At 39.8% G+C, this 26,175-nt stretch overlaps 1 protein-coding gene across 2 annotated transcripts in view; it reads right to left on the reverse strand.

Moving 5' to 3' along the window:
* Positions 1-7,928: 7,928 nt before the first annotated feature.
* Positions 7,929-26,175, reverse strand: part of septin7 (septin 7) — a 55,124-nt gene continuing 36,877 nt past the window's right edge. For both annotated transcript variants that reach the window (XM_016994424.2, XM_003222317.4), the window contains 3 exons: positions 20,324-20,459; positions 10,505-10,644; positions 7,929-8,934 (listed from right to left, as the gene is read on the reverse strand). In XM_016994424.2, the coding sequence (XP_016849913.2) occupies positions 8,895-8,934; positions 10,505-10,644; positions 20,324-20,459 (316 nt within the window). In that variant the 3' untranslated portion in view covers positions 7,929-8,894. The remainder of the gene's footprint in view (positions 8,935-10,504; positions 10,645-20,323; positions 20,460-26,175) is intronic.

Below are 26,175 nucleotides of genomic sequence, written 5' to 3' on the forward strand. Positions count from 1 at the left end.
CTGATTTAGACACAGAGCTCACTTGGTGTTGCTATTTCTATCAGCGACATTCCACAAGAATTTGCAGACTTGTTGTTGCATAAGAATGTTTGGTTTCAAATTCCCTCTACTTTTTAACTATGCCTTATTTATGAAAGTCATTCCTATCTTAGCCCTTCATAGGTGAGCATGTACTCTGTCAGTCACAAGGCAGTGTGTCTTGAGTAAAGTGACACTATCCTCTAGTCAAAGGGTGATCAGAGTACAGTTTTCTGACTGAGGAGGACTTTTAAGTCCAAGTTTTGTTTGAAGGTGATCTGGCATAAGAAGAGAGAACAGGGGCACAATCCAGATGGCACTTCAAGGACATAATGAACAAGCACAGAGATCTCTGTTTGTAGGGCCTTTTGCACTACACAATAGCACTAGTCAGTGGTGGCCAGGGGTAGTTTCACACAATTAATACTTGTGTGCCAGCTGCGCCCATACCTTGGGAAGTCAGATTTGGCCATGGTGATCCATGCTCTCATCACATCTCGAATAGACTATTGCAACGTGCTCTACATGGGGTTGCCTTTGAAGACTGCTTGGAAGCTTCAAGTAGTCCAATGAGTGGTAGCCAGGTTGCTCACTGGAGTGGTGTACAGGAAGTATACAATCCCCCCCCCAATTATATCAGCTCTACTGGCTGTCAATCTGCTACCAAGCACAATTCAAAGTGCTGCCTTTAACCTATAAAACTTTAAACGGGTCCGGTCCAGCTTATCTATTCGAATGTATCTCCCTTTATGAACCAGTACGAGCATTAAGATCTACCGGGGAGGTCCTGCTCTCGATCCCACCACCTTAGCAAGCACAATTGGTGGGGATGAGAGACAGGGCCTTCTCGGTGGTGGCCCCTCAGTTGAGGAACTCCCTTCCTAGCAAGATCAGATTGGCTCTCTCCTTCCTGACATTTAGAAAACAAGTGAAAACATTCATTGAACAGGTGTTCAATGAATGACCAAACTGCAATCTAACATCTTGTCCTGACATGGTTAGAAATGCTGCAGCTGAATTATGATTAGTGACTTGTGCAATGTGTCGTTTGTGTATTGGATCCATCATGTTTCAGATGTTTAATTGTTTTAAATTGTATTTTATGTCTATTGTTTTAATGATTTTATATTTTTAACTGTGTGTATAATTGAGACATTGAATGTTTGCCTAGATGTATGATGTATGCCACTCTGAGTCCAAGGTGGGGTGAGAAGAATGGGATATAAATGAAATAAATAATAAATAAATCATCTTTGATTTTAACCACCTGTTACACCCCAAGGCAGCGTGAGCACTCGAAAACCAGACAGGAGTCAATATAACATATAATATCTTTATTAAAGCGAATATAAATCCAAATGAAAATAGTTATAGAGTTTGAGGAGGAAATAGTTCTTCTGAAAAGTCAATAATGATTCCAGATGGGTCATACAATAAATTTATTTATATTCCGTCCTATCTCCCCAAAGGGACTCAGAGCGGATTCCAATCAGAAAAAGGCAAACATTCAATGCCTGAATACAACAACCAATACACGCATAATAGCAAAAAATAATAACCCAACATATAAAAACAAATTATATATTAACATCTAAAATTAAAAGAAGACATAACCTATCAAATAAATTATGTCAACATAAAACAAAACATCAAACAGAACATTTCCCAGAGTCGACAGAATTCATTGGTGGTATATAAGTTGATTATTGCCAAAAATGTTAACTGGGCTAGCAGGGCAAACAGAGCCTGGATACAGGTAATAGATTTTAATCAGCGTTATAGTAGCAGTATCATTATCTAATCCTCCTTCTCTTCATAAGCCAATGAGCAGAAGTATGTTTTCACGGGGTTTTTTAAAGAGGAGGGAGCCAGTTTTATTTCCTTAAGGAGGGAATTCCAGAGGTGGAGAAGGCCCTTTCTCTTGTTCTTGAGATGGGGGGTGGGACTGAGAGCAGGGCCTCCTCCGATGACCACAGTGTTCAAGTTGGTCTATAAGGCGAGATGTGATTAATCAGATAGCCTGGACCTGAATTGTTTAGGGCTTTAAAGGTACAGTAGAGTCTTGCTTATCCAACGTAAACGAGCCGGCAGAACGTTGGATAAGCGAATATGTTGGATAATAAGGAGAGATTAAGGAAAAGCCTATTAAACATTAAATTAGGTTATGATTTTACAAATTAAGCACCAAAACATCATGTTAGACAACAAATTTGGCAGAAAAAGTAGTTCAATACACAGTAATGCTATGTAGTAAATACTGTATTTATGAATTTAGCACCAAAATATCATGATGTATTGAAACTACAAAAATGTGTTGGATAATCCAGAACGTTGGATAAGCGAGTGTTGGATAAGTGAGACTCTACTGTAATGACCAGCACTTTGTATTTAACCCAGAAGCAAACCGGCAGTGAGTGGAGCTGCCGTAACATGGGAGTAGTTCTCTCCCTATATGGCGCTCCAGTTAGTAACCTGGCTTCCGATCTCTCGACCAGTTAAAGCTTCTGAACTATCTTCAAAGACAGACCCACGTAGACCATTGCAGTAGTCGAAGCGGGATGTGACTAAGGCATGGACTACCATGGCCAGATCTGGCGTATCAAGGTACGGTCGCATCTGGCGCACAGGTTTTAATTGTACAAAGGCACTCCTGGTCACCGCCAACATCCTGGGGTTCCAGGGTTAGCGATGAGTCTACGAGCACCCCCAGATTGCGAACCTGGGTCTTCAGGGGGAGTGTGACCCCATCCAACAGAGACTGTAATCCCATATTATTTATTTATTTACAGCATTTATATTCCGCCCTTCTCACCCCGAAGGGGACTCAGGGCGGATCACATTATACATATAGGCAAACATTCAATGCCTTTTAACATAGAACAAAGACAAACAAACATAGGCTCCGAGCCTGGCCTCGAACTCGTGACCTCCTGGTCAGTGATTCATTGCAGTGATTGATTGCAGCTGCTCTCCAGCCTGCGCCACAGCCCAAGCCATACCTTGATCCGCCTTCTGACTGACCAGAAGTACTGCTGTGTTGCCTGGATTTAGTTTCAGCTTGTTAGCCCTCATCCAGTCCATTACTGATGACAGGCACCAGTTTAGGATCAACCTAAGGAAAGCTTGGAGAAGATCATGATGCTGGGAAAAATGGAAGGAAAAAGGAAGAGAGGACGAACAAGGGCGAAATGGATGGACGGTATCCTTGAAGTGACTGGCTCAACCTTGAAGGAGCTGGGGACGGTGACGGCCGACAGGGAGCTCTGGCGTGGACTGGTCCATGAGGTCACAAAGAGTCGAAAACGACTGAACGAGTGAGACAACGACGTCCTAAACATTGGAAGATGTGTTTCTTTAAAACTCTGTATTAACGTAGCCAAGTCCACAACTGCACCATTCTTCTAAGATTTTTGAGAAAATGAATCATAAAGCAGTGTCTGTACTAAACAGCACTGTGGGAATATATCTGCAGAGTGGTTTACCAAAAATAGAAAATGTAACTGCATTTGAAAACCTGTTATTGTTTCTCCTCCCTTATAAAAACAGGCTGTTACCAAGATTTTCAGTTCTCTGCCTATGCAGTATAAAACAGTGGAACTGCCACAGATGCAGATATAGATGCTGCCAAACTGGCTGTAACTGGGACTCTGGGAATCGCATGCACTTTGTGCCAAATGGGCTCAATCCCATGAGGGCCATTGAAGCCCCAAAGCTTTTCCTCTCATTGGCTGCTATGGAATCACCTCATTGGCAGCTCAGAGACCTCTAAAAGCCAAGGTTACGGCATTGAACGAAACCAGTCTGAGGAATTCAGAGGAGTGGGAGATGGGACAGAAAGACTGTAATGTCTTTTATTCCCTTCTGAATAGAAAATGGCAAGTGTGCTCCTTGCAAAGCGAGAAGTGCAAACTAAGGCTTCCTGCAATAAATGGCATCTTGGGAACAAGAGGGCTTTGGTTCAGTGGCCAATTTCAAGCAGCCGGTTTAAGCTTCCCTAGAAATCAGGCCTGTGGCATAACTCCCAATACAGTAGTCTCACTTATCCAACATAAACGGGCCGGCAGAACGTTGGATAAGCGAATATGTTGGATAATAAGGAGAGATTAAGGAGAAGCCTATTAAACATCAAATTAAGTTATGATTTTACAAATTAAGCACCAAAACATCATGTTATACAACAAATCTGGCAGAAAAAGTAGTTCAATATGCAGTAATGCTACGTAGTAATTACTGTATTTATGAATTTTGCACCAAAATATCATGATATATTGAAAACATTGACTACAAAAATGCATTGGATAATCCAGAACGTTGGATAAGCGAGTGTTGGATAAGTGAGACTCTACTGTATATAGCTATTTAAATTGGATTCAGAACACTGTGGAATAGCTAATGTTGTATTGTAACACCCAAAATCCATCACTTTGAAATGCAGCAAGCTGATCCAAAGTACATCACTCAATTGCACACCCATTGAAGTCAACAGATTTTGATCATGATTCATACTATTTTCCATTCGAAATATAAAACCTGGACTCCACTTATTCTACAGTGAGTGACTGCTCTAGAAGAACTGGACTCTTCACACGTTCCATATAAGACAGCAAAATCAATGTTCACTTTGAGGTCTCTGTGTGAATGTTTTCGAGCCGTGAATCCATGGCTATGGAAGGTCGACTGCATTTTGTATTTTATATCTGAAATCTTGAAATTTTATTTCACAACTTCCATAAATGGTACCATACAAATCTCAAAATAAAATAAATACAAAAATACACATTACACAACTGCAAGGCAACTCATAACTTAAATATAGTCAGTTAATATGAGCTACATTCAGCTTGTTTTTTAACCGATTCATTTCTTGGTAGCGCAGTGATTTTCTTAGTGAATAAAAAATATGTTTGAAGGGGAAAGCAATTGTTTTACCCATGTTATTTTAAAAATGACCTCCCTTCACTCAAACGGAAAGACTCAATATACAGTTTTATGGCACAGGTAACAGAATGGAGTTAGGGCACTTCCCTGATTCATACTATTGCTCTCTCAGCTTTTAAATAACCAAAGCCACATTTTCTCAAGGAGATAATCTGAAGATGGGGAATGCCGCCACCGTCTGTTCAAAGGCTGGCACTGTTATTAATGTTACCCATTGGGTTTCATGCCACATGCTAAGTGAAGACTGGCAAAAAAATTACTTGTTTTTTTTCCATGAATCGTCCTGCATTTGCCACACTTATTCAAATTAGAATGGAAATCATTTGAGATTTCTGGGGGAAAGACTCTGAGAATCAAAACTGAGGTTTCCCTCTTCAGATTAGATTTTAATTCTTGCCATGGAGATGCTCTAAACTAAATTCTTAAGCATTTTAATATTAGACCATGAAAGGAGAAAAAAATTGACGGTGTAAATTTACATTTTTTTCTGAATTGTTGGAAATGGTTAATTCATTGTATTGTCGAAAGCTTTCAGGGCCAGAATCACTGGGTTGCTGTGAGTTTTCCGGGCTGTAAGGCCATGTTCCAGAAGCATTCTCTCCTGATGTTTCGCCCACATCTATGGCAGGCATCCTCAGAGGTTGTGGGGTCTGTTGGAAACTAGGCAAGTGGTGTTTATATATGTTGTAGAATGTCTAGGATGGGAGAGAGAACTCTTGTGTGTTTGAGGTAAGTGTGAATGTTTCGATTGGCCAGGTTGATTAGCATTGAATGGCTTTGCAAGCTTCAAACTCTGGCTGCTTTGTGCCTGCTGGAATCCTTTGTTGGGAGGTGTTAACTAGCCCTGATTGTTTCATGTCTGGAATTCCCGTTTTCTAAGTGTTGTTCTTTATTTACTGTCTTGATTTCAGAGTTTTTTTTTTAATACAGGTAGCCAGATTTTGTTCATTTTTATGGTTTCCTCCTTTCTGTTGAAGTTATCCACATGCTTGTGGATTTCAATGGCTTCTCTGTGTAGTCTGGCATAGTGGTTGTGTTCTCAAATAATATGCTGTGTCCAGGTTAGTTCATCAGGTGCTCAACTATGGCTGAACATGAAAATGAACAAAATCTGGCTACCAGTATTAAAAAACGCTAAGATCAGGACAGTAAATAGAGCAACACTCAGAAAACAGGGGAATTCCAGACAGGAAACAATCAGGGCCAGCTAACACCTCTCAACAAAGGATGCCTCTGGGCACGAAGCAGCCAGGCTTTGAAGCTGAAGGGCCATTCAGTGCTAATCAAGGTGGCCAATTACAACATTCACACTTGCCTCAAACATTCCACAGATATATAAACTTCACTTGCCTAGTTTTCAACAGACTTCACAACCTCTGAGGATACCTGCCACAGATATGGGTTAACCATCAAAAGAGAATGTGTCTGGAATATGGCCACACAGCCTGGAAAACCCACAGCAACCTGGTCAATCCATTGCTTTTACTTTCGAAACAACTGTTAGCCATTAGTGTAGAATGAAATAGAAAATTGGTTTATCTGCATTGAAAATTGAGAATGTTACATCAGAAACATATCCTATATTTGCAAGCAAATTATTGTGAAAGTAATTATTGACACGAGCATTTTCTGCACTTTTCCAAAAAGTGGGATAATACAGAACTAGTGGGTGTAGGGATTTTTGCTTCTTAAACTGTGGGTCCTCCCAAGTTCAAATAGCTGAATTCAATGTTGGGAGTCGTGAAAAAAATGGCAACATTAAAAGGTTTCTGACCTAGCAACCGTTTTAGACATTTACATGAACCTGCTGTTCAGTGCTTACAGTCGTGTCTGCAGAAGATGCTTCAGCTGTACTTCATAAAAAGGAAAATCACTCTGTTTAGCAAGCCTTGAAAATGTTTACTTGCTATCTGTAAATGTTTGACTTGCAAATCACACTCTCTTAGCCTCAAGTGACAAAGGCAACTCCCCTGTAAAAACCTTGCCAAGAAACCCCTGTAATAGATTCTCCTTAGGGTTGCCGTTAGCTGGAAATGACTTGAAGGCACTCAACAATGACAAGAACACATTTGAATAAACTAAGTACCTTGACATAATTCCCTGAAGGAAGTTACAACGACAAGAACAGTTTTGTAAATCAAACATTTCTTGGAATAACAATATAATGTCATGGGAATATCATAACACTAAGACATAGATCTGTCATAGATTTAGGTATCTTTACAATTTGAGATGTTTCTTGGTTACTATTTCTGGAGTAGTGTCTGAATGACTGACAATTCAATCTAAAGGGCTTCCATTGCTGAGGAAAATACAAACAGATTCACTTAATCTGAAGTGAGCAGAGGAGATGGACTGTGGAACAACATCAATAGACTGAGATTTGATAAGAACCTACATATACTTTCTTGGGATAATAGTGGACACATTATATCCAGTATTAAAATAACATGCCACTTCAATTAATTACAAGTATTACTGTATTACTTCAATCCTGGGATGCATTTCCCCCATATAAAATCTCTAAAAATGGGGTGTGTCTTAGAATCGGTTATATCTTATGTATTTTTGTTATTGGTGCTGGTACTGAAATTAGGGTGAGCCCTGCAATTGATAGCATCTTACAATTGAAGAAATATGGCAAGTACCCGCTAATAAAATTTTCAAGACATAATTTTAAAAACCCTCCTGTCTATTATCTCTTTTGATTTCAAAAATCATAGAACTAGAAAGGAGCTCAAGTGTCATTTAGCTCAATTCCCTGCTGATACAGGACACCCACAGTTCAAATATCCCTAACAGATGGCCATCTAGACTCTGCTTTGAAAATTTTCAACTCCATCAACTTTCAAGGAAAAATATCCAGACAAACCTTACCACCTGGATAATTATAGTGCTGGCAGAATTGAATCTTAAAAGCTATAAAAACGTAGGTGAGTGCCTCAAACCCAGTAAGAGATTCCAAACGTGAGTATGTTACATCACAATATTGTTTATTATGTGACTTTTTACAATACAAACAAAATACAGAAATGCAGTATATGAATACAGCTAAATGCAAAATGGTGACTTTTTTTCAAGAGGCCATGAGTTTCATTTCTAGAAGACAGACCGCACACAGGTAGAAACAGAATGGTAGTTAACTCCACATTTTCCTCTAGAAATGACCTATAAATGCATTTTCCTGCTACTTACCATAAAATGTAAAAAGGGAGTTAAGGAAAGATTTTATTCACTGGTTGCTACCATATGAAAGAAACTACATTCTATTTACCAGGGCCAATATATGGAAAAATATCTAAATTATATGTTATTATAAAAATGAAGCAGTAAACTTCTCTGACTAAAGTAGTTACTAAATGAGAATAGCATATATTTAAAGAATCCAAAACAAAAAAAGGGTTGTTATAAAAAGCATTTAGGTGCCCCATAAGCCTATATGTTTGTCTTTCCATGTGTATTTTTAAACAATGGAAGTGTCAAAAATAGGGTCAACTGTGTTAAACTAAATTACATTATTATATATGCTGCACTGAATGGAATTTTTTTTAATAATAGAAGCATAGTTCATATTATATTATGGCAATGTATCCTTATGGAAAACCTTCCCAAGTCCTTGTATACTGGAATATCCTGTAAACAAATCAAACCACCAGAACATGAACGTACAACAGTAAAATGTTATTTTGCATTTAAGTGACTTCTTCATTTTTAAAGGGTACTTAGAGCGGTTTTATTCCTCCAAGTATACAGTACCCTAAACAATTCAAGGCAACTCAAGTGCCATCGACAATAACAAAAAAAAATTTTTCATCATGCTGTTAAATCCATAGATATGGATACAACTGGTGCAAGATTGGTCAAAGAGATCCAACACACACTGATGTCCAGGCTGGAATATTGGCAACTTAAACATAACTGGTGGTCAGTAAATATATTTAAAATATCTTCCCTTTCTTTTTGTTCTTTTCCAAAGTTCTGCAAAACAACAACAACACAGGATTCAAATGTATTTTTTTAGATATGTGAGATTTTAAAATCTTGATTGGATATAGCAAAGTATTACTACACTCTTCATATAAGCAAACTGCAGATTTGTGGCCAAGTGCAGACGGCCATTTTTGCACATTTCCCACCATTCCTGCCACCCGCCACTCCCTTGAACCATCTTTATCTCCATAAAAAAGGAAGACAAATTCCCTTTTATGGAGGATTCATTAGTGGCATCTTTTCCCCATCTCACCACCACCTTTAACCATCAAAAGATACCCATTATTAAATGAGGCATTTTGGGCAGTCTGGTGCCAGGAGCAGAAAACTGGCTATGGGCCTGGCATACAGGCTCACCTCCAATATAAACTGCCTTGGGTTGTAATCTTAAACTGACTTATATAATGGTCAGGGAACCAGAAAATGCATTCTAATGTAAAACATATGCTGTTAGTTTGAAATATCAGGGAAAGTCCTTATTCCGAAAACCCAAATTCTTAAATCTGTATGTGAGGAATATAGCTACAAACTACATTTAATAATATTCTCCTCTAACCTCAGAATAATTGCACATATTTAACAATTAATTTGTTAAGACAAGGTAAAGCAAATGCCACCCAATATATCCACTGGGAGAGGCAGTTAGTGGTCATCCTTTGAAACTCTATTCAAGTAATAAGAGTTTAATTTATGGGTGGTTTGTGGTTGCAGAGATATAGCCATTTCAAATTGGACCAATCTTTGTGTATATTTATATTATATTATGTTGTTTGTATTTTTTTATGGATAATTTGTTTTACAACTGTACTGAATATTGTTATATCTATTACTCTTATCTATGTGTCTATGTATGCATTAGATGCTTTTGACAGAGCTGGCTGTTTCTTGGTGTCATATACACTGATACACTATACAGTATAAGTAAATTGTAGTGATAATAATGGCGATAATAATATCCCACTGATTCAACTTGTCTATTCTGTTGGGACCAGAATTTGAACTTAAGACAAGACAGACATGAGGTAATAGGAAGGTGAATAATTTTAATGAGATGAAATAGGAAAGGGATGAGCACAGCTGCCCTAAGAAGTGTGTTAGGGATTCAAGTATTGAGTAGGAACTTCTGAGAAGGAAACACCTTGAAAAGAGGGACAACAATTCCAGGTATACATAGCTACTCTGTTGAAACGCAAAAGAGAATATGAACTTTTTTCTTTTGATACAAAAGCCATAATAGTTGAATAGTATCTACTTCAACCTACACGTTTAGACATTTTAAGTGTTGGTGCAGGAGATACTGGTACAGCTACTAAATGGAATCAGAATATACATTTTGCTGCATTATCTTCACAGCTTTAGCAAGTTATAGTTATGACCTAAACTTGCAAGTACTAGCTAACAATTGCCCAACCAGACAAAATCCAGGTACTGCCCATACTATTTTGACATATGCAAACAGGACTGAAGCCATGGAGGCTGCTGTTCCTGTGTGGAGACAGCATATTTCTCCAAGTGCCATCAAAATGAAACATCAGTAACCATTTAAAAAGCTTATTACCTCGAAGAATTCTGTTGCTCCAAAATACGCTGCTGAGCTTCCCAGTTTGCCTTTTCATCCTCAAATTGGCGGCGTTTTTCCTCCAATTCTTTGTGCTGTGCCTCTAAGTTCTTCTTCATTTGCTCATGACGTCGCTGGAGCTAATGAATAAGAAGGCACAACAGGGAAAACTAGGTATGTATCCACTCAAGAATCACCCATATTTCCAATAACTTAATTTTTTTTCATAATTTCAGTTCTAAAATCCCTCGAGCACTGTGAAACATCATGTACCAGAAGGGCAATACTGTGTTTTCCCTTTTATCTCACAAAGTCTGGACATCTCCATCCTTCTGCCGGGTCAAAAATAAGATCTAATTTGATCTATTTTAAGCAATCTGCAAGATGGATTGAATTCAGACTTAATTGTATTTACTATATATACCAGACATTGGCAAACTTTGGCCCTCCACAATTCCTTACAGCTGGTAAACTGGCTAGGATTGAAGTTCAAAACACTTGGAGGGCTGAAGTTCGCCCATGACTGGTATATACTCAAATCGAGGACAGATTTGGGGCCAAAATTACCGATTTTTATGTGACCTATAGATACATCAAGGATCATTCTGCAGAAGGAGGAAAGCTCCAGTGCTGACTTGGTAGGAAGCTGCCTCTGGCCACTACTATTTCCATTCATTCAAAAAGGCCAAAAGCAGTGCCACAGTGGAGAGTACAAGGGCTCAGTTCTAGGTTCTCCCAGGCTGGATTAAGTTCTTGCCTTTTGTCACTCTACTCAGGTAAGGGGTGGTTCATTTTTTGGTAAGTGTTAAGATATAGTATTCATACCGACCCATAGATAATTGGGTTGGTTTTTTAACTAAAACATCTTAACTTATAAATGAGTATATAGTGTAAGCCCCACTGACAAGCTGTAACTAACTTCTCACACTCATTCCATCAGAGCAAACTGCATCTAATTTAATCCAAATCCAGCCAATCACAAATGGTTTCTTTGGCACTGGGAAAATAGAGGTCATGACATCAAAATGATAGCAAATCCATGTGTAGATAAAGCCAGGATTCACAATAATGGAACCAGTGATAGGCAGAGTAATTGTAAATTGATACAATCCAGAGGTCCTCTGGGGAGCGTCTACTTTAGCCTGCCAGAACCCAGCCGGAAACCTTCAACCAGATGATCTTTTCACTGTCTGCCCTAAAACTGTTGAATGACCTGCCGGAAGAGCTCCGACAGCTAAATCAGCTCTTGGATTCAAGATGCAACTGAATACCTATCTCTTCTAGCAGGCCTACCCAGTCAATTTTAATTATGGATTTTAAAATCACATTCTATTTTCATGTTTTAACTTTTGTGTCATGTATTTTAATATATACAGTAGAGCAGGGGTCCCCAAACTAAGGCCCGGGGGCCGGATGCGGCCCTCCAAGCTCATTTACCTGGCCCCCGCCCTCAGTTTTATAATATAATATTTTATATCATTTTAAATAATATAATATATTGTATATACATATAATATTGATAATAATATTATAATGTTATACAATATAATACTAATAATAATACCATATAATAATATTAATTATATGTTATATATTACATATAATATTACAGTATAGTGGTATAGTTCAATATAGTAATATATAATGCTAATATTGTGCTATGCTAATAATATATTGTATGTACATACAGCTTCTGAGTCCCCTTCGGGGTGAGAAGGGCGGGATATAAATGTAGTAAATAAATGTAGTAAATGAACAAATAAATAATTTTAGACTTAGGCTCGCCCAAAGTCAGAAATGACTTGAAGGCACACAACAACAACAATCCTAATTAACTTGACTATCTCATTGGCCAGAAGCAGCCCCACACTTCCCATTGAAATCCTGATAGGTTTATGTTGGTTACAATTGTTTTCATTTTTAAATATTGTATTGTTCTTTCATTGTTGTTGCTGTTTTGCACTACAAATAAGATATGTGCAGTGTGCATAGGAATTTGTTCATTTTTTTTTCCAAATGATAATTCGGCCCCTCCACAGTCTGAAGGATTGTGGACCGGCCCTTTGAGGACCCCTGCAGTAGAGTCTCACTTATCCAACATAAACGGGCCAGCAGAATGTTGGATAAATGAAAATGTTGAATAATAAGGAGGGATTAAGGAAAAGCCTATTAAACATTAAATCACATTATGATTTTACAAATTAAGCACCAAAACATCATGTTTTACAACAAATCGACAGAAAAAAGCAGTTCAATATACGGTAACGTAATGTAGTAATTACTGTATTTATGAATTTAGCACCATAATATCGCAATGTATTGACAACATTGAGTACAAAAACATTGACTACTAAAAGGCCAACTGTATTGGATAATACAGTACATTGGATAAGTGGAGGTTGGCTAAGCGAGACTCTACTGTATTATTATTATTATTATTATTATTATTATTATTATTCATAAAGCAGAGTAATAGAAAACAAATACACTCCTCTAAACCATAGGCAGAGGAACGTTAAGATAATACACATAAAGCAGAGTCATAGACAACAAACACACTCATCTGAACCATATTTTCTTTGGCAATCTGAAGCTAGATAACCATGATTTAACTATTTAATATTTAACTATAGCTTAATGAAGCACAAAGGACATTATTTCCACCACTTCAGGTATTTCAGTATCAGTAAGACATTATGGTTTAAAAGTACCTGGTGTGGGTAATGATAAAATTGGCACAAAACACAGGAGCATGTTGGAGTTCTCAAGACACATTGTGTTTCCTTTTTCCAGTGGTAGTTACAGCATTGTTACCTGCTTCTAATGCACCACAATTCTGTGGTTGAGCCAAACTATACATAATCAGGATTGCTATACACCAACACCAATTTCATCTTTTAGAAAGCCAAGCAAGGGCGAAAAACAGATCAAATGAGGCAGTAGTTCTTCAGGATATTCTGTAAGTTCAAGCATATCTAGGAATGAAACCCCCAGGAATGGTATATAGCAGCATTCCTCAAACTGAGCCACAGCTGTAGCCAACCTAAAAAAAATCATTGCTTATCGCTACTCATCACAGCATTTTAGTTAAATGTGTGCCAGAAGAAGAACCCCACATGTGCAAGATAAAAGCATATATTGGATCAGACACTCAGTAGAGAACAAAGCTGCTATATGCAAAGCTGGACAGAAGAAAAGAGAAGGGCACACTGAACAGCTAAATAAAAGTAGAAAGATAAAGTATGGGAAGGGGGAAGTGAAAAGTTAGTTGTTATTTTTACTGTTGATTCTATCATTTTTATATTGCATATTCCATCTTGAGGAGACTCGAAAGGGTGTTATAACCCCCCAAAGTGGATCCAGCATCTTCAACTTTAAAGGTACAGATACTAAACGGGAAGAGGCCAAGAGACAGAAACGCCTCAGGGGATAACAGAGGAGGATGGTCAGCCCTTAATGAGAATAGAGCTGCAGTGTCTATCCCAAAGAGTCAGGCTTGCAGTCTATCTATAGACTATCATTCATGGCCAGGTATGAGGGTCTTCCAAGGGTAGAGTCTTGGTGGTGGGTCCATAAGTGACTGTGGAAACTTATTCGGGATCCACATGGTCTTTCACAAGGACATAGACTTCCAGATGGAAGGCAATCATGACAAGAGTTTGTTTGACATGCCTTCGCCTTAGTCCTGTATTTCTGCCTCCTCAAAATCCATAGCACTGTTGCTAACAGCTGATCTCCAGTTGCAATGCTCGAGTGCCAGGGCTTCCCAGTTCTCAGTGTTTATACTACATTTTAAGGTTAGCTTTAGGCCCATCTTTAAATGTCTTTTGAGGTCTAGTAACGTTTCATTTTCTGTTCTTGAGCTGAGAGTAAAGCAACTGCTTTGGGAGATAGTGATCAGACATTTGGACAACGTGGCCAACCCAGCAAGGTTCAGTTTCAATGCTGGTGGTATTTGCTTCTTTTAGAACTCTGATGTTTGGCCGCCTGTCTTCTCAAGAAATTTGCAAGAATTTTTCCGGAATTTGAGACTGATGTTTGTAGATTGTCCATGTTTTGTAGGCATACAATAGGCTTGCAATCTATATCTAAATCCATAATAAAAGTGAAAACCCGTATGTGTGTATGTGGCACAGGTGTCCACTCACACAGATAGCCTCCAGCCTCCACAAACAGGCTACTGTTCCCAGTGCTGAGAACCCAGCAAGTCACTCTTTTCCACTGACATTGCGGTTACAGCGAGCTCCATGAACATGTAGCCCAACCCCTGCCAATGTCCTTCCCAAACACTACGGCCCACCACCCAAGGAATGCTTTCATTTGGGGACAATTTCATCCTAAATTTTGCTTTTTCTTCCACCATAGGCAGGCATCCCAGGGTTCTCCATTGCTGTGGAATTTGCATGACCCCGCCTACTGCCCTTCCCTTTCAAATCTGTCTTCATAACAAACAGAGCAGAATTGAGCTGCAACTAAACTTACTGGAGGACTTTAGGGATTGACTGCACATGGTGGAAGTTGTAGTTCACCCTACATCAAGTCAAAGCACTGTGACTCCTACTGGGGAATTTAGAGGAGTTGTAGTTCACCTACACCCAGAACACTATGAATCCGAACAATGATGGGTCTGGACCAAACTTGCCAAACTTCATACCTGATATGCCCAGATTTGAATACTGGTGGGTTTGGAGGGGAATTGGCCTGGACATTTGGGAGTAGTAGGTACTGGGATTTATAGTTCACCTGCAATGAATGAGCACTTCAAACCTTACCAATGATGGACCAGGACCAAACTTGGCACACAAAGCCCCCATAACTAATACAACTTATTGGACAAGTTTGGGGGAAAGGGAGTTATAGTTCACCTGCATCCAGAGAAACAGTGATCCCCACTAACAATGGACCAGGACCAAACTTTGCACAGAGAAGCCTCATGACCAACTGAACATACTGCAGGTGTTTGTGGGAAGGGGCCTTTATTTTGGGAGTTGTAGTTTCACCTGCATCCAAAGACCACTGAACCCAGCTAATGACGGATCTGGACCAAATTTGGCATACAGACTGAACATTGCCTGCTGTGGATACTGACAGATGTTTTGGAGTAATTGCCCCGGGACTCTGGGAGTTGTAGTAGTTCACCCCCATCCAGAGAGTACTGCAGCCAGCCGATAACCAACCAATGACATATCTAGACCACACTTGGTCCACAGGCCCAAAATGGCCAACTTATAATACTGGCAGGGTTTGAGGAAGATTGAGCCACGATTCTAGGAATTGTAGTTCACCCACTCCAAACAGAATACATAACATTGAAAGACAAATAATACCATTCTCAAATGACCCGGGCACCGCCGGGTCCTCAAGCTAGTATATAATAAAAGTGAATGTTTATATGTATGTTTGTGGCAGCATTTTGATTGGCCTGGCGGAATATGTGCTCGCATTTTGATTGGCCTGGCGGAATATGGGTCAGCTTTCTGATTGGCTGGGCGGAATGTGCCAGCTTTCTGATTGGCCGCCACTTTCATAGGCCACTGGGATTGCTGAGGGAAAAACTACTACCAACTGGCTTCGTTTGGCCTACTTCTCTCCTCAGAACGACACTAGCTTTGGGACAGTTAACAGCTTTCGGCCTACACTTTGGTAATCCAAAACACCACTGCCACCACCAGAAAGGCCGGACCTGGACCAAACTTGACACACATAACCTCATGAACCCACTGACAACGGATGGCCCCCTTTGGCCCCTCTGCTGACATGTTTAAGGCCTTCCAGGCTGGCCCCTCGCTGCTAGGCCGAAAAGACGCCATCTTGCCTCAGCTTTCAACTTCTTTGTAAGGCCCTACTTTCCTCAAAAGACAGCAGAGAACATTGTTATTATCTTTTTAACGATATGCTTATGAACACTTCTAGCCCCCAAAGCCCCAATCCAAGCCTACTTTGATCATTTTGCTAACACGTTTCAGGCCTTGCAGCCTGGTTCCATTGTGCTAGGCCGCAAAAGAGGCAGCCATCTTCCCTGTTCCACATGGTTCCAAACAGAGCAGCTTTTGCCTGTGTCTTTTGGATACAGCACTCTCCTTCAACAAGGTAAGGCGGCAGTACGTAAATACTATTCACAGCAGACTAAAGAGAAAATAATGACTATCTTTTTATTCTTTCCTTTTAAGGATCGTTTACTCCCCCCCCAGTTTTTACTGAGGCAAAAAACTACCACAGAGCAGGCTTCGGCCTACTCACTCTAACAGGCTTGACACATACAGTCTCCATGGCCTACTATACATCCGGGTCCTGTTTGGAGTGGGATGGACCATGGATGATGGACTTGCATATGGGAGTTGTAGTTCACCTGCCCCCACTGAACCCTGCTATTTCTTATTTATACTACTATTGCTTGACATTACTTTTATGTTTTATTTATATGGTGGATGTTAGCATGTGGCTTAATGACCTTGCAAGCCACTTTGGGTCCATTGCAGAAAGGCGGGGGAGAAATATCAGAATTAAATAAATACATAAATAAATAAATAAATGTCTCAATGGTATGTATGGTTGGAATGACCTTCTGTCGGGAGGGTTTGAATGGTCTCTTCCTTTGTGGCAGATGGGGCTGGACTGGATGACCTTCAGAGACCCCTTTCAAATCTAGGACTCTATCTATCTCCCAATCGTATTTGTGACTGGATGGCCATCTGTCAGGAGGGCTTGGATGGTGTCTTCCTCTATGGCAGAAGGGGGTTCAACTAGATGGGCACCCCTTCTAACTCTAGGATTGTATGGAAGCCTTTAAACCAGGCACGGGCCAACTTGGGCCCTCCAGGTGTTTTGGACTCCAACTCCCACAATTCCAGAGAGCCTACCCCATGATGCGCTTTATGTCCTGGAGCCGTTTGCAGGATGATGGACCATGGGTGATGGGATATGTAGTACTTTCAATCGCTACGATTCCCACAGGCCACTGCGATGCCCACCAGTGACGGAACTGGACCAAACTTGGCACATAGATGGGACATGCAGTACCTTCACTCGCTTCTTGAGACCACAGCAACTGCTACATATGACAGAACTGAACCAAATCTGGTATATATATCCCAAATGACACACTTTATATGTTGCAGCAGTTTGGGGGAGGATGGACCAAGGACGATGGGATTTGCAGTACCTTCATCCAATTCACCTCCCACAGGCCGCTGTGATTCCCATGAATGACAAAACTGTACCAAACTTGATACAAAGGTGCAATGTGGCCCCCTTTACGTCCTGATCTGGTTTGATGCAGGATGGACCTTGGATGATGGGATTTGCAGTACCCTTATCCTATTCACCTCCCACGGACCACTGTGATACCCATGAAAGACGAAACTGTACCTTACTTGGCATACAGGTGCAATGTCACACAATTTATGTCCTGGTGTGGTTTGCAGGAGAATGCACCAAGGATGATGGGATTTCCAGTACCTTCATCCAATTCAACTCCCACAGACCACTGTGATGCCCATGAATGATGAAACTGTACCAAACTTGACCTATAGGTGCAATGTGGCCCACTTTACATCCTCCTATTATTTGAGGGAGCAACAGACCATGGGTGATGGGATTGACAGTACCTTCACTCACTTCCCCAGACCACTGCAACCCTCACCAATGTCTGATCAAGACCAAACTTGACACATCGAGTCCCCATGACCTGCTTTACATCCTGAAGCTGTTTGGAGGGGGATCGACCATGGACTTGCATATGGGAGTTGTAGTTCACCCGTACCAACTAAAGCCAACTGACACTGGATCGAGACTAAACTTGGAACAAAGGCAAACAATTCAGTTCTCAAATAACCCGGGCACCGCCGGGTCCCCAAGCTAGTACCTCAATAAAACCAGAAGTTGGGAGGATTTCCTAAGCCAGGTGCTAAAACCATGGAACTTAGCTCTAACTCTGAGAAAGATGGAGAAGTTTGGAAGTCTGATCACAGAGACACTATCATGGATTAAAAGCTTCTAAGTAATCGTATCAGGCCCAGGGAGCCAACAAAGACATGGCTTACCCCTCCCATTATCCTGGCCTACTGCCTGCCATCTTCATCACTAGATCATTTCCCTGCATCCTAAGACATGCAAAAAGGCAAGGAGGCTTGAAGGGATTTGTAGACTACCTGGATTCCTGAAGCTCAATAAAAACTGTAAACAGCCATTTGAGTGCCTGATTTCATTATGTCAGCAGACATCAGTATGGTGTATCTTCCCCAAGCAGGGTTAGGAAACCCAGAAGTATCCAAATAAATGAAATAACACCAGATAAACTATAGGACAAGCAAATGAGAAGCATGCAGAATTTGCTCCAAGACTAATCTACAGTCTATATGGATATGGATATGCTTGTATGGGGGGAGCTGGAACTAAATAAAGGTGACCAGGAGACAGAGAAATGAAATGATCTCTTTCTTCTTAGGGAAAGGGGTTACATGGGATTTGGAAGGAAATTAGAAGAAATTAAAGATCTTTATTGTAGAATAGGTTTGAAAAGAAGAGGGAAGTTAATGTCAAAGCAAGAATAACTTGAAAGAAATTGGCTACTCGAGCTGGAATGCAACTTAATTGTGAGAAGAGACTAGGAGAAAATGGTGTAATAGAAATAATATTTTGAGAGACATGTAAAGGTGAGAAAAAAGTTATGAAATACAAAATCTTCTCTGCTTAGTGCCTATGGAGTTGTACATTCTGATTGTAATGAGAGATGGGACTCCAGAGTCAACATACATACTTATCAAATTTACTGCTACAACCATTTTATAAAAAACCAATCAAATAAAAGGTTGAAAATGACTGAAAGCATTAGATTGAGAAAAATATCACCTTACAAGAAATTCTAGATGATCTTTTATAGCAAGCTTCAAAATCTCAGTAAAAATGTTCTTTAAAACAGAATAATTTCAAACACTCTTTGTAACATGACAATGGAAAAAAAAGAGTTAATTTAAAATCCGGGGAGCGGAGTGAGCGCCCGCTATTAGCCCCAGCTTCTGACAACCTAGCAGTTCGAAAACATGCAAATGTAAGTAGATCAATAGGTACCGTTCCAACGGGAAGGTAATGGTGCTCCATGCAGTCATGCCGGCCACATGACCTAGGAGATGTCTATGGACAACGCCGGCTCTTTGGCTTAGGAATGGAGATGAGCACCAACCCCCAGAGTTGGACATGACTGGACTTAATGTCAGGAGAAAACCTTCACCTTACCTTTAAAATTGTCAAAAGATTAGTGAATTGTTGAGCTCGCCTTTGTATGATTTTGGACTTCAGAAGAACAATTCTTTTATACAAAAGTACTTAATGGACACTGCTCATCTTCACAATGTAAAACTGAAGCACAAGTGCAAAGTTTTTTCAAGGGCCAATCTTGACTTAGCCAAGGTCATAAACAGACCTAGCATACTATCAATCTACTTACTCTTGTTATTGCCAAAATCCACAGTATCTATATTATGCATCATTATATTTACTGGGTTCATAGGAATATAGATGAATTGTTTCTTCACATATACTTAGAAATTAACTAATATGATTTCATTTGTTACACACACACACACACACACACACCTCAGGTTCTCAAGTAAGTCACTTTTCCAGAGAACTAAATGAATTGTACAGTAAAATATAAATATTTACAATATTTGCTTTAGTTGTATCATATGGCCCTCCAGATGCTGCAAGGATCAAACCTAGCATAGCCAATAGTGACAAATACTGGTTGCCGAAGTCCAACATCTGGAAGATGACATGGTCCCACCCATCTGATCTAGATATAAATGTTTTGCTGTGTACCTCAGCTTCAGAATCCTTCAGTTTCTGAACCTTTTCTTTGACTTTCATTTCAAAGACTTGCTCCATTTCCATCTCCATTTTTTTCATCTTTGCCACATGCTCTCTTCTTTCTTCTTCCATCTGTGCCAGAGGGCTCCTGCCATAAATCAAAGATGGTTGATTATTCTGTTTCCTTTTATAAATATATGATTGATATCAAATCATTAGACACACACCAAAAGGAAGCAAGCAACATTCTGACAGTGATGTAACCCACAATTAACAGGTGTCTAACAAACTAATAGTAGTGTTCAAATGGTTTCCCATCACATTTTTTCTCTACTACAGCCACAAAGATGATGAAACCACGGGTGGGGTGGGCAGGCTCTATTCTACCCACAATGGCACAATTTCCAGGAAAAGTAACACTGTGAAGGAGGGAAAACACCAGACTGAGGCAGTGAAGCTTTAATACCACAGGTCTATCTAATGCAGATGTGATGGTCATTCTCAACAAGAATATACCATCACCGAAACCATCAACACAGTTACACTGAACTGTATTGTCTTTCAGTGTGAGTGGCTATTGGTCGAATAGTGTACATTTCTCCTACTACTATAATCTTATTACTGTATTAAGCCACATATTTTTATTTATAACTATATTGCATCATTTGTGGCACTGACACTTAATGAATGAATTGGTGTGATAGCATGGAATGGTTCTTGACTGATGGCACCAAGCCATTTGCTGATCTATGTCTGTGTGAGGTCTGAGTGCTTCAATTTGACAAGGAGGCCATTTAATTGGAAAACAGACAGAAAGGAGGATGCAAAGAAAGCTTCCTGGGCGAAATTAAGAATAAAGTGTTTAAAAGAAGGTTAAATGCGCTGTTCAAAATTGGAAATAAAGAATAGAAAAGATATTGGAGGGGGATGACAAAAGAGAGAAATTAATATTTCACATATGTGAGCCAACTAGCCAATTATTTGATGTGGATTTGTAGTAAGATGATTTATTATATTAAATACTTCCAAAGTTTTCAATACTGTTATTGCAATCCTATAACCATTCCAATAGATCCAATTGTATGGCTAAAAGGACAGAACTGTGGTATTTAACTGATTTATTATATTCAGTCACAAATGCTTCACTATTTTTCTAGCTAATGCATTCATATCATACATAGGTTGAAACACCAAAATATACTATAGAGTACAACCTGAACATGCTATGATCCAATCACTGCTACATTATTATTCAACAAGGGAAAACTAGGGATGTGTCCAATAATGCAAGTGCATTGACTACGAATATTAATCACCAGTCGCCTGGACATTCATGCAACACAAAATGTGAAAAATATATAAACAAGTAGCAACCAACCAAATCAAAGTCAACTTTCACTTTACCACCTATAATCGTAGTAAACAGATACTGACATTTCTTGAATATTTTTTCTTTTAATCTGTAATAGTTTAGAATCACAAGCAGTGTGATCCCAATAAGCTGTTTTCAAAATGACCCAGGCACCTGGAGAAGAATTTATATTCTATCACTAATATCACCTATAAGCACTGGCCAAAAGATGCCTGTGAAGTCTGTTCAACCACATGGAAACAACACACCTAGTTGTATGACATCTGTATTGTAAATACTAATCCTTCAGCAATTGAAGATATGTGCAGGAACAAATTTCTTAATGATGAAGAACAATGGCTAACAGAAAAGCTATTCCACTGAGATAGCTCTTAAGAAATGTTCTTCATCTGTCAGGATGGATCAATGTACAAAGAACACTTTCAAAGGAGATATAAAGAAGCAACACATGAGCTTTTAAAGTAATTTGGAGAAGATGGAGAAAGGAAATTGAATTTAAGGGTTACAAAAGAACAGTAATGAAAGCCAATTGAAAAGGACAGAAAAGGAAGGTAGGAAGAATACCAAAACAAATGATCATCTTACAGAAAAAGACAGTGAGAGTTTGTAAGTCCAATGCTCTGCTGTAACAATAAAGTACAATCCAAGATGGCTTGTAAGATTGTGTGTGTGTTTAGGTAATGATAACAGGTAACAATACTGGAGCTGTCTATTAAAATTGGCCCTCCTGCAAAAATTGTGTGCACATAGGAAAAGGCAATCTGTACTATGTTCTTTTTTAAGTGGAAAAGATGCCCCTTTTAGAGATCATAGTCAGTACACTTTTTACTGTAACTAAAACCCCTCAATTCAACATTTCAATAATTTTAAGTAGGCTTTCATGTTCAGAAGTTTAACCAATAAAGGGTTGCTATTTTGGGGAAAAAATGTATACCATGTCTAAAGTGTTTGAAGTGTAATTTCTGTCACTTCAAAAACAAGGGTAATTTGTTTTTATATATTTTTTCACAACAGGTCCTTCTTTTCACAGAGAAGTAAAATCTTGACAGAACATAAAACTTTAAAAAGTCCCTGGAATAACTATTAATCCAACATAAAAGGCCTATTTTATAGAGAAGTATCTTTCTATGGCTGTAAAATGTTGCAGCAGACCATTGCAAATGAAGCCCACATTCATGCTTAAACCACCATATCTGAATCAACTAATTTATGCCTAGACAAGAACAGGTTGTTTACCTATCATCAGTGTTCTCACAAATGTGTATCAATTTATATCTAAACATAGAAGAACATTGGAAGCTTCTAGAGCTGCATTTTGGAAGTAACCCTCCCCCCTCACTTGCACAGATATAAGTTGTGTGTTCCCACCAAAACCAAATTCCATGTATGCCAGTGGACGCTTGGAGTAAAGTAAGGCATAAAGAGAGAAGAAGTGCAAGTTGTGAGTGCAGAAATGACCATATGAAGAACCAAACTTACAGGTAGGTAACCTGTTCTTTTTCTTCATGATCTCTGTGACTCAGAGTATTATCATGGGAAAATACCAAGGAGAAAAGTGGGTCATGCAGGATTGATTGTACTCAAAGTCTCCATCAGGTTGAATTGAGCATCCAGTCTACAATGAGGCAGAAATAGAAATGCAACCACGTAGCTGCTTGGCATATTTCCTGGAGAGGACTCTACTTGAGATATATATGCCAACAAGGTGGCCATTGCTCAAGTCGAACGAGATTTAATTCTTTGAGGAAAGGGGTTCCAAGCAAAGGAGTAGGTGTCATGGCCCAGAACGCAGACTCTGGGTCAATCTGTGGAATGGCAGTTTTAGAATATGCTGAACCAGGACTCACCTGAGACTGATCAAACGCAAGCGGCACCCAAACAATTGAACAATCAAATGAGAAGGCATGGTCCTCAAACCCTTAGACCCAATGGGCGGTGGAAAAGATAAGAAAGGTATTTCATAAGGCATCTTATCCAGCAAAAGGAGAGATTCCCTGCTGGAAACAACTGTCTGATCTCCAGCTCTCATGTGGTTCAGGTTCTACGGACAACGCCGGCTCTTCAGCTTAGAAATTGAGATGAGCACCAACCCCCAGAGTCAGACATGACTGGACTTAACGTCAGGGGGAAACCTTAATTCAAAGGTATAGAGTTTTAGCTGTTCTGGGTATCTGCTCTGAAAAAGTGCCCAGATCATCCAACAGAAAGATAGGGTTTTGTGTCCCTAAAAGGGGGTCAAGAGAGGAAGTGGAAGAGTCCTCTACACCTGAATGACTGAACTCCTTCTACAATGACAACTTTGCAGAAATGTCACGGCCAATCCCTGTAAGAAACGGAATAATTGTAGTGAGGTGCTGAGAAGAGGCAGCATATCAGTATTAAATTGAGTTGGAACAAACAGAATCAGCTGGCTTGGAGGTTGCATAGCAGAATGAATGGATGGGCAAGGAGATGGTACTTGTACTTGTGAAGTGCCCAGAAATCACAGCTGGAGGTATAAGACTTATCTTCTGACTGAAGAGTGAAGGCTATCCCTATGGGAACCCCCTTTAGAGAGAGAACCGATATTGTAACTACTATATGGTCATATCTATAAAGGGGGTTCATATGGGGAAATACAATTTTTCAGACAGTTTGAACCTGAGCCACATAGGGCTTTATAACATATGACAAGCACTTTGAATTATGTCTAGAAATGAACAAGAAGCCAGTGAAGCTGTTTTTAACAGGGGGGTTATATGCTCCTCATAACTGCCCGTATTAGCATTCTGGCCACCTAATTTTTAACCTATTGAAGTCTCTGAGGAGTGTCCAAAAGCAGCCTCAGCTAGAGTAGTAATAATAGGGTGCTTGGCTATTGCTGAAACCTGGGTATGGCTTCAGATTTCAGTTCAGGAGAGTACCCAAGCTGTGAGCCTGAGATTTCAGAGGCAATGGAAACCTTTTCAACAAGGGTGGTGTCTATATCCCCTTATCTGCTTTCCGACTCACCAGAAACACCTCTGTCTTGTTTGGATTAAGTTTAAATTCATTTACCTTCATCCAGTCAATTACTGACAACAGACACTGGTGCTATACCAAGACAACTTCCTTAAAATCGGATGGAAAGGAGAAATAGTGTTTGGTGTTATCAGCATACTGATGACACCAAATCCGAAAATCCTAGATGATCTCTTCTAATAAATTCAGGTAGATATTAAATAGAACAGGAGACAAAACAGAATTCTGTGGGACTGTGGCCAAGGCATCAAAGAGGAGTACCCCAGCACCACCTTCTGAGTTTGCCCTCCAAGAAAGATGAGAGGCAATGCATAATCGTAACCTCATCATCCCAGATAGGTGGTCCAGAATGGTACCAGGGTTAGTGGCATCTAAAGCTATTGAGAGGTCCACCAGACCCAAAAGGGATATATTCCTCCTGTCCGGTTTCCTGTTTACATCATTCACCAGAATGAGTAAAGATTTCCCATAACTAGGCCTGAAACTAGATTGAAATGGATCGAGATCCAGAAACCACTGGAGTGAAATTGCAGGGTTATCAAGAGGGAATAGATGACAATTGTTCCCAGTTGACTTTGACACGTTCTACAACCTCAGTGCCAGTTGTCCTCAGGATCAAGTCTAGTGCCTTCTGATAATGGCTGAAGACAAGTCTCCATGAGAGAAGGGATCTGTTCTGAAATGCCCTATATGAGTAGCAGCCATCAATTAAGACCTCATCCGAATAACAAATATCAATCGACCTAGCAATTATCTCCAGAATAGGACTAGGTAAGTGAGACATAGACAATGGAGAGATTAGGACCTGAGGTAAGGACAGAAGTGGCTTCTGGGTGGGGGCAGGAGGTTCCAATGTAACTGAGGGTATCTGGGATGGGCTGAGTCAATAGCTTTCTGCTTCTCCTTCTTAAGCTCCAGTGTAGCCACCGAACATTTTCTTTCTGCAGTTGCTTCTCTAGAGACTTTTAAGGAGAGGAACATCTTCAGGTTTCTGAATCCTGGAAACAGGCATCTCAGGCAGTTGAGGCCAAGGGTGCTGACACTTTATTTCAAGGAAGTCTGAGCAGCAGCTAAAGTGTTTTGGCTTGACAGGTGACCTGTTTGGTGCTCCACAGCCAAACACATGAAGAGGCACATAGCCAATGAAGTTTTATGAAGTGGCTTAATGCAAGCTGAATGTGGGGTCCTTTCCGAGGCAGAGGAGACAATATGTGTAACTATCTAACAGTGGTACTTTCACAGGACAGGCAAAAAAATATTGAAATAATGTTTTGGAGTCATATGCCCCTGGTGATGTGGAGAATGCCAAAATGCTTGAGAACTTCTTAATGATCTTATTGTGATGGTGGGCAGAAGGGAAGTAAATTTTAGTGGGAAACAACAGCTTATATCTTTGTGAATGAGGGGGCAGGGTTACCATTAAAATGCAGTAATAGGATCTCTGTGAAGGTACAGAATGACCCAACTGTGTGACCCACAGAGACCATGAAGA

This window comes from Anolis carolinensis, chromosome 6 (assembly GCF_035594765.1).
Source record: "Anolis carolinensis isolate JA03-04 chromosome 6, rAnoCar3.1.pri, whole genome shotgun sequence".
NCBI lineage: Eukaryota > Metazoa > Chordata > Lepidosauria > Squamata > Dactyloidae > Anolis > Anolis carolinensis.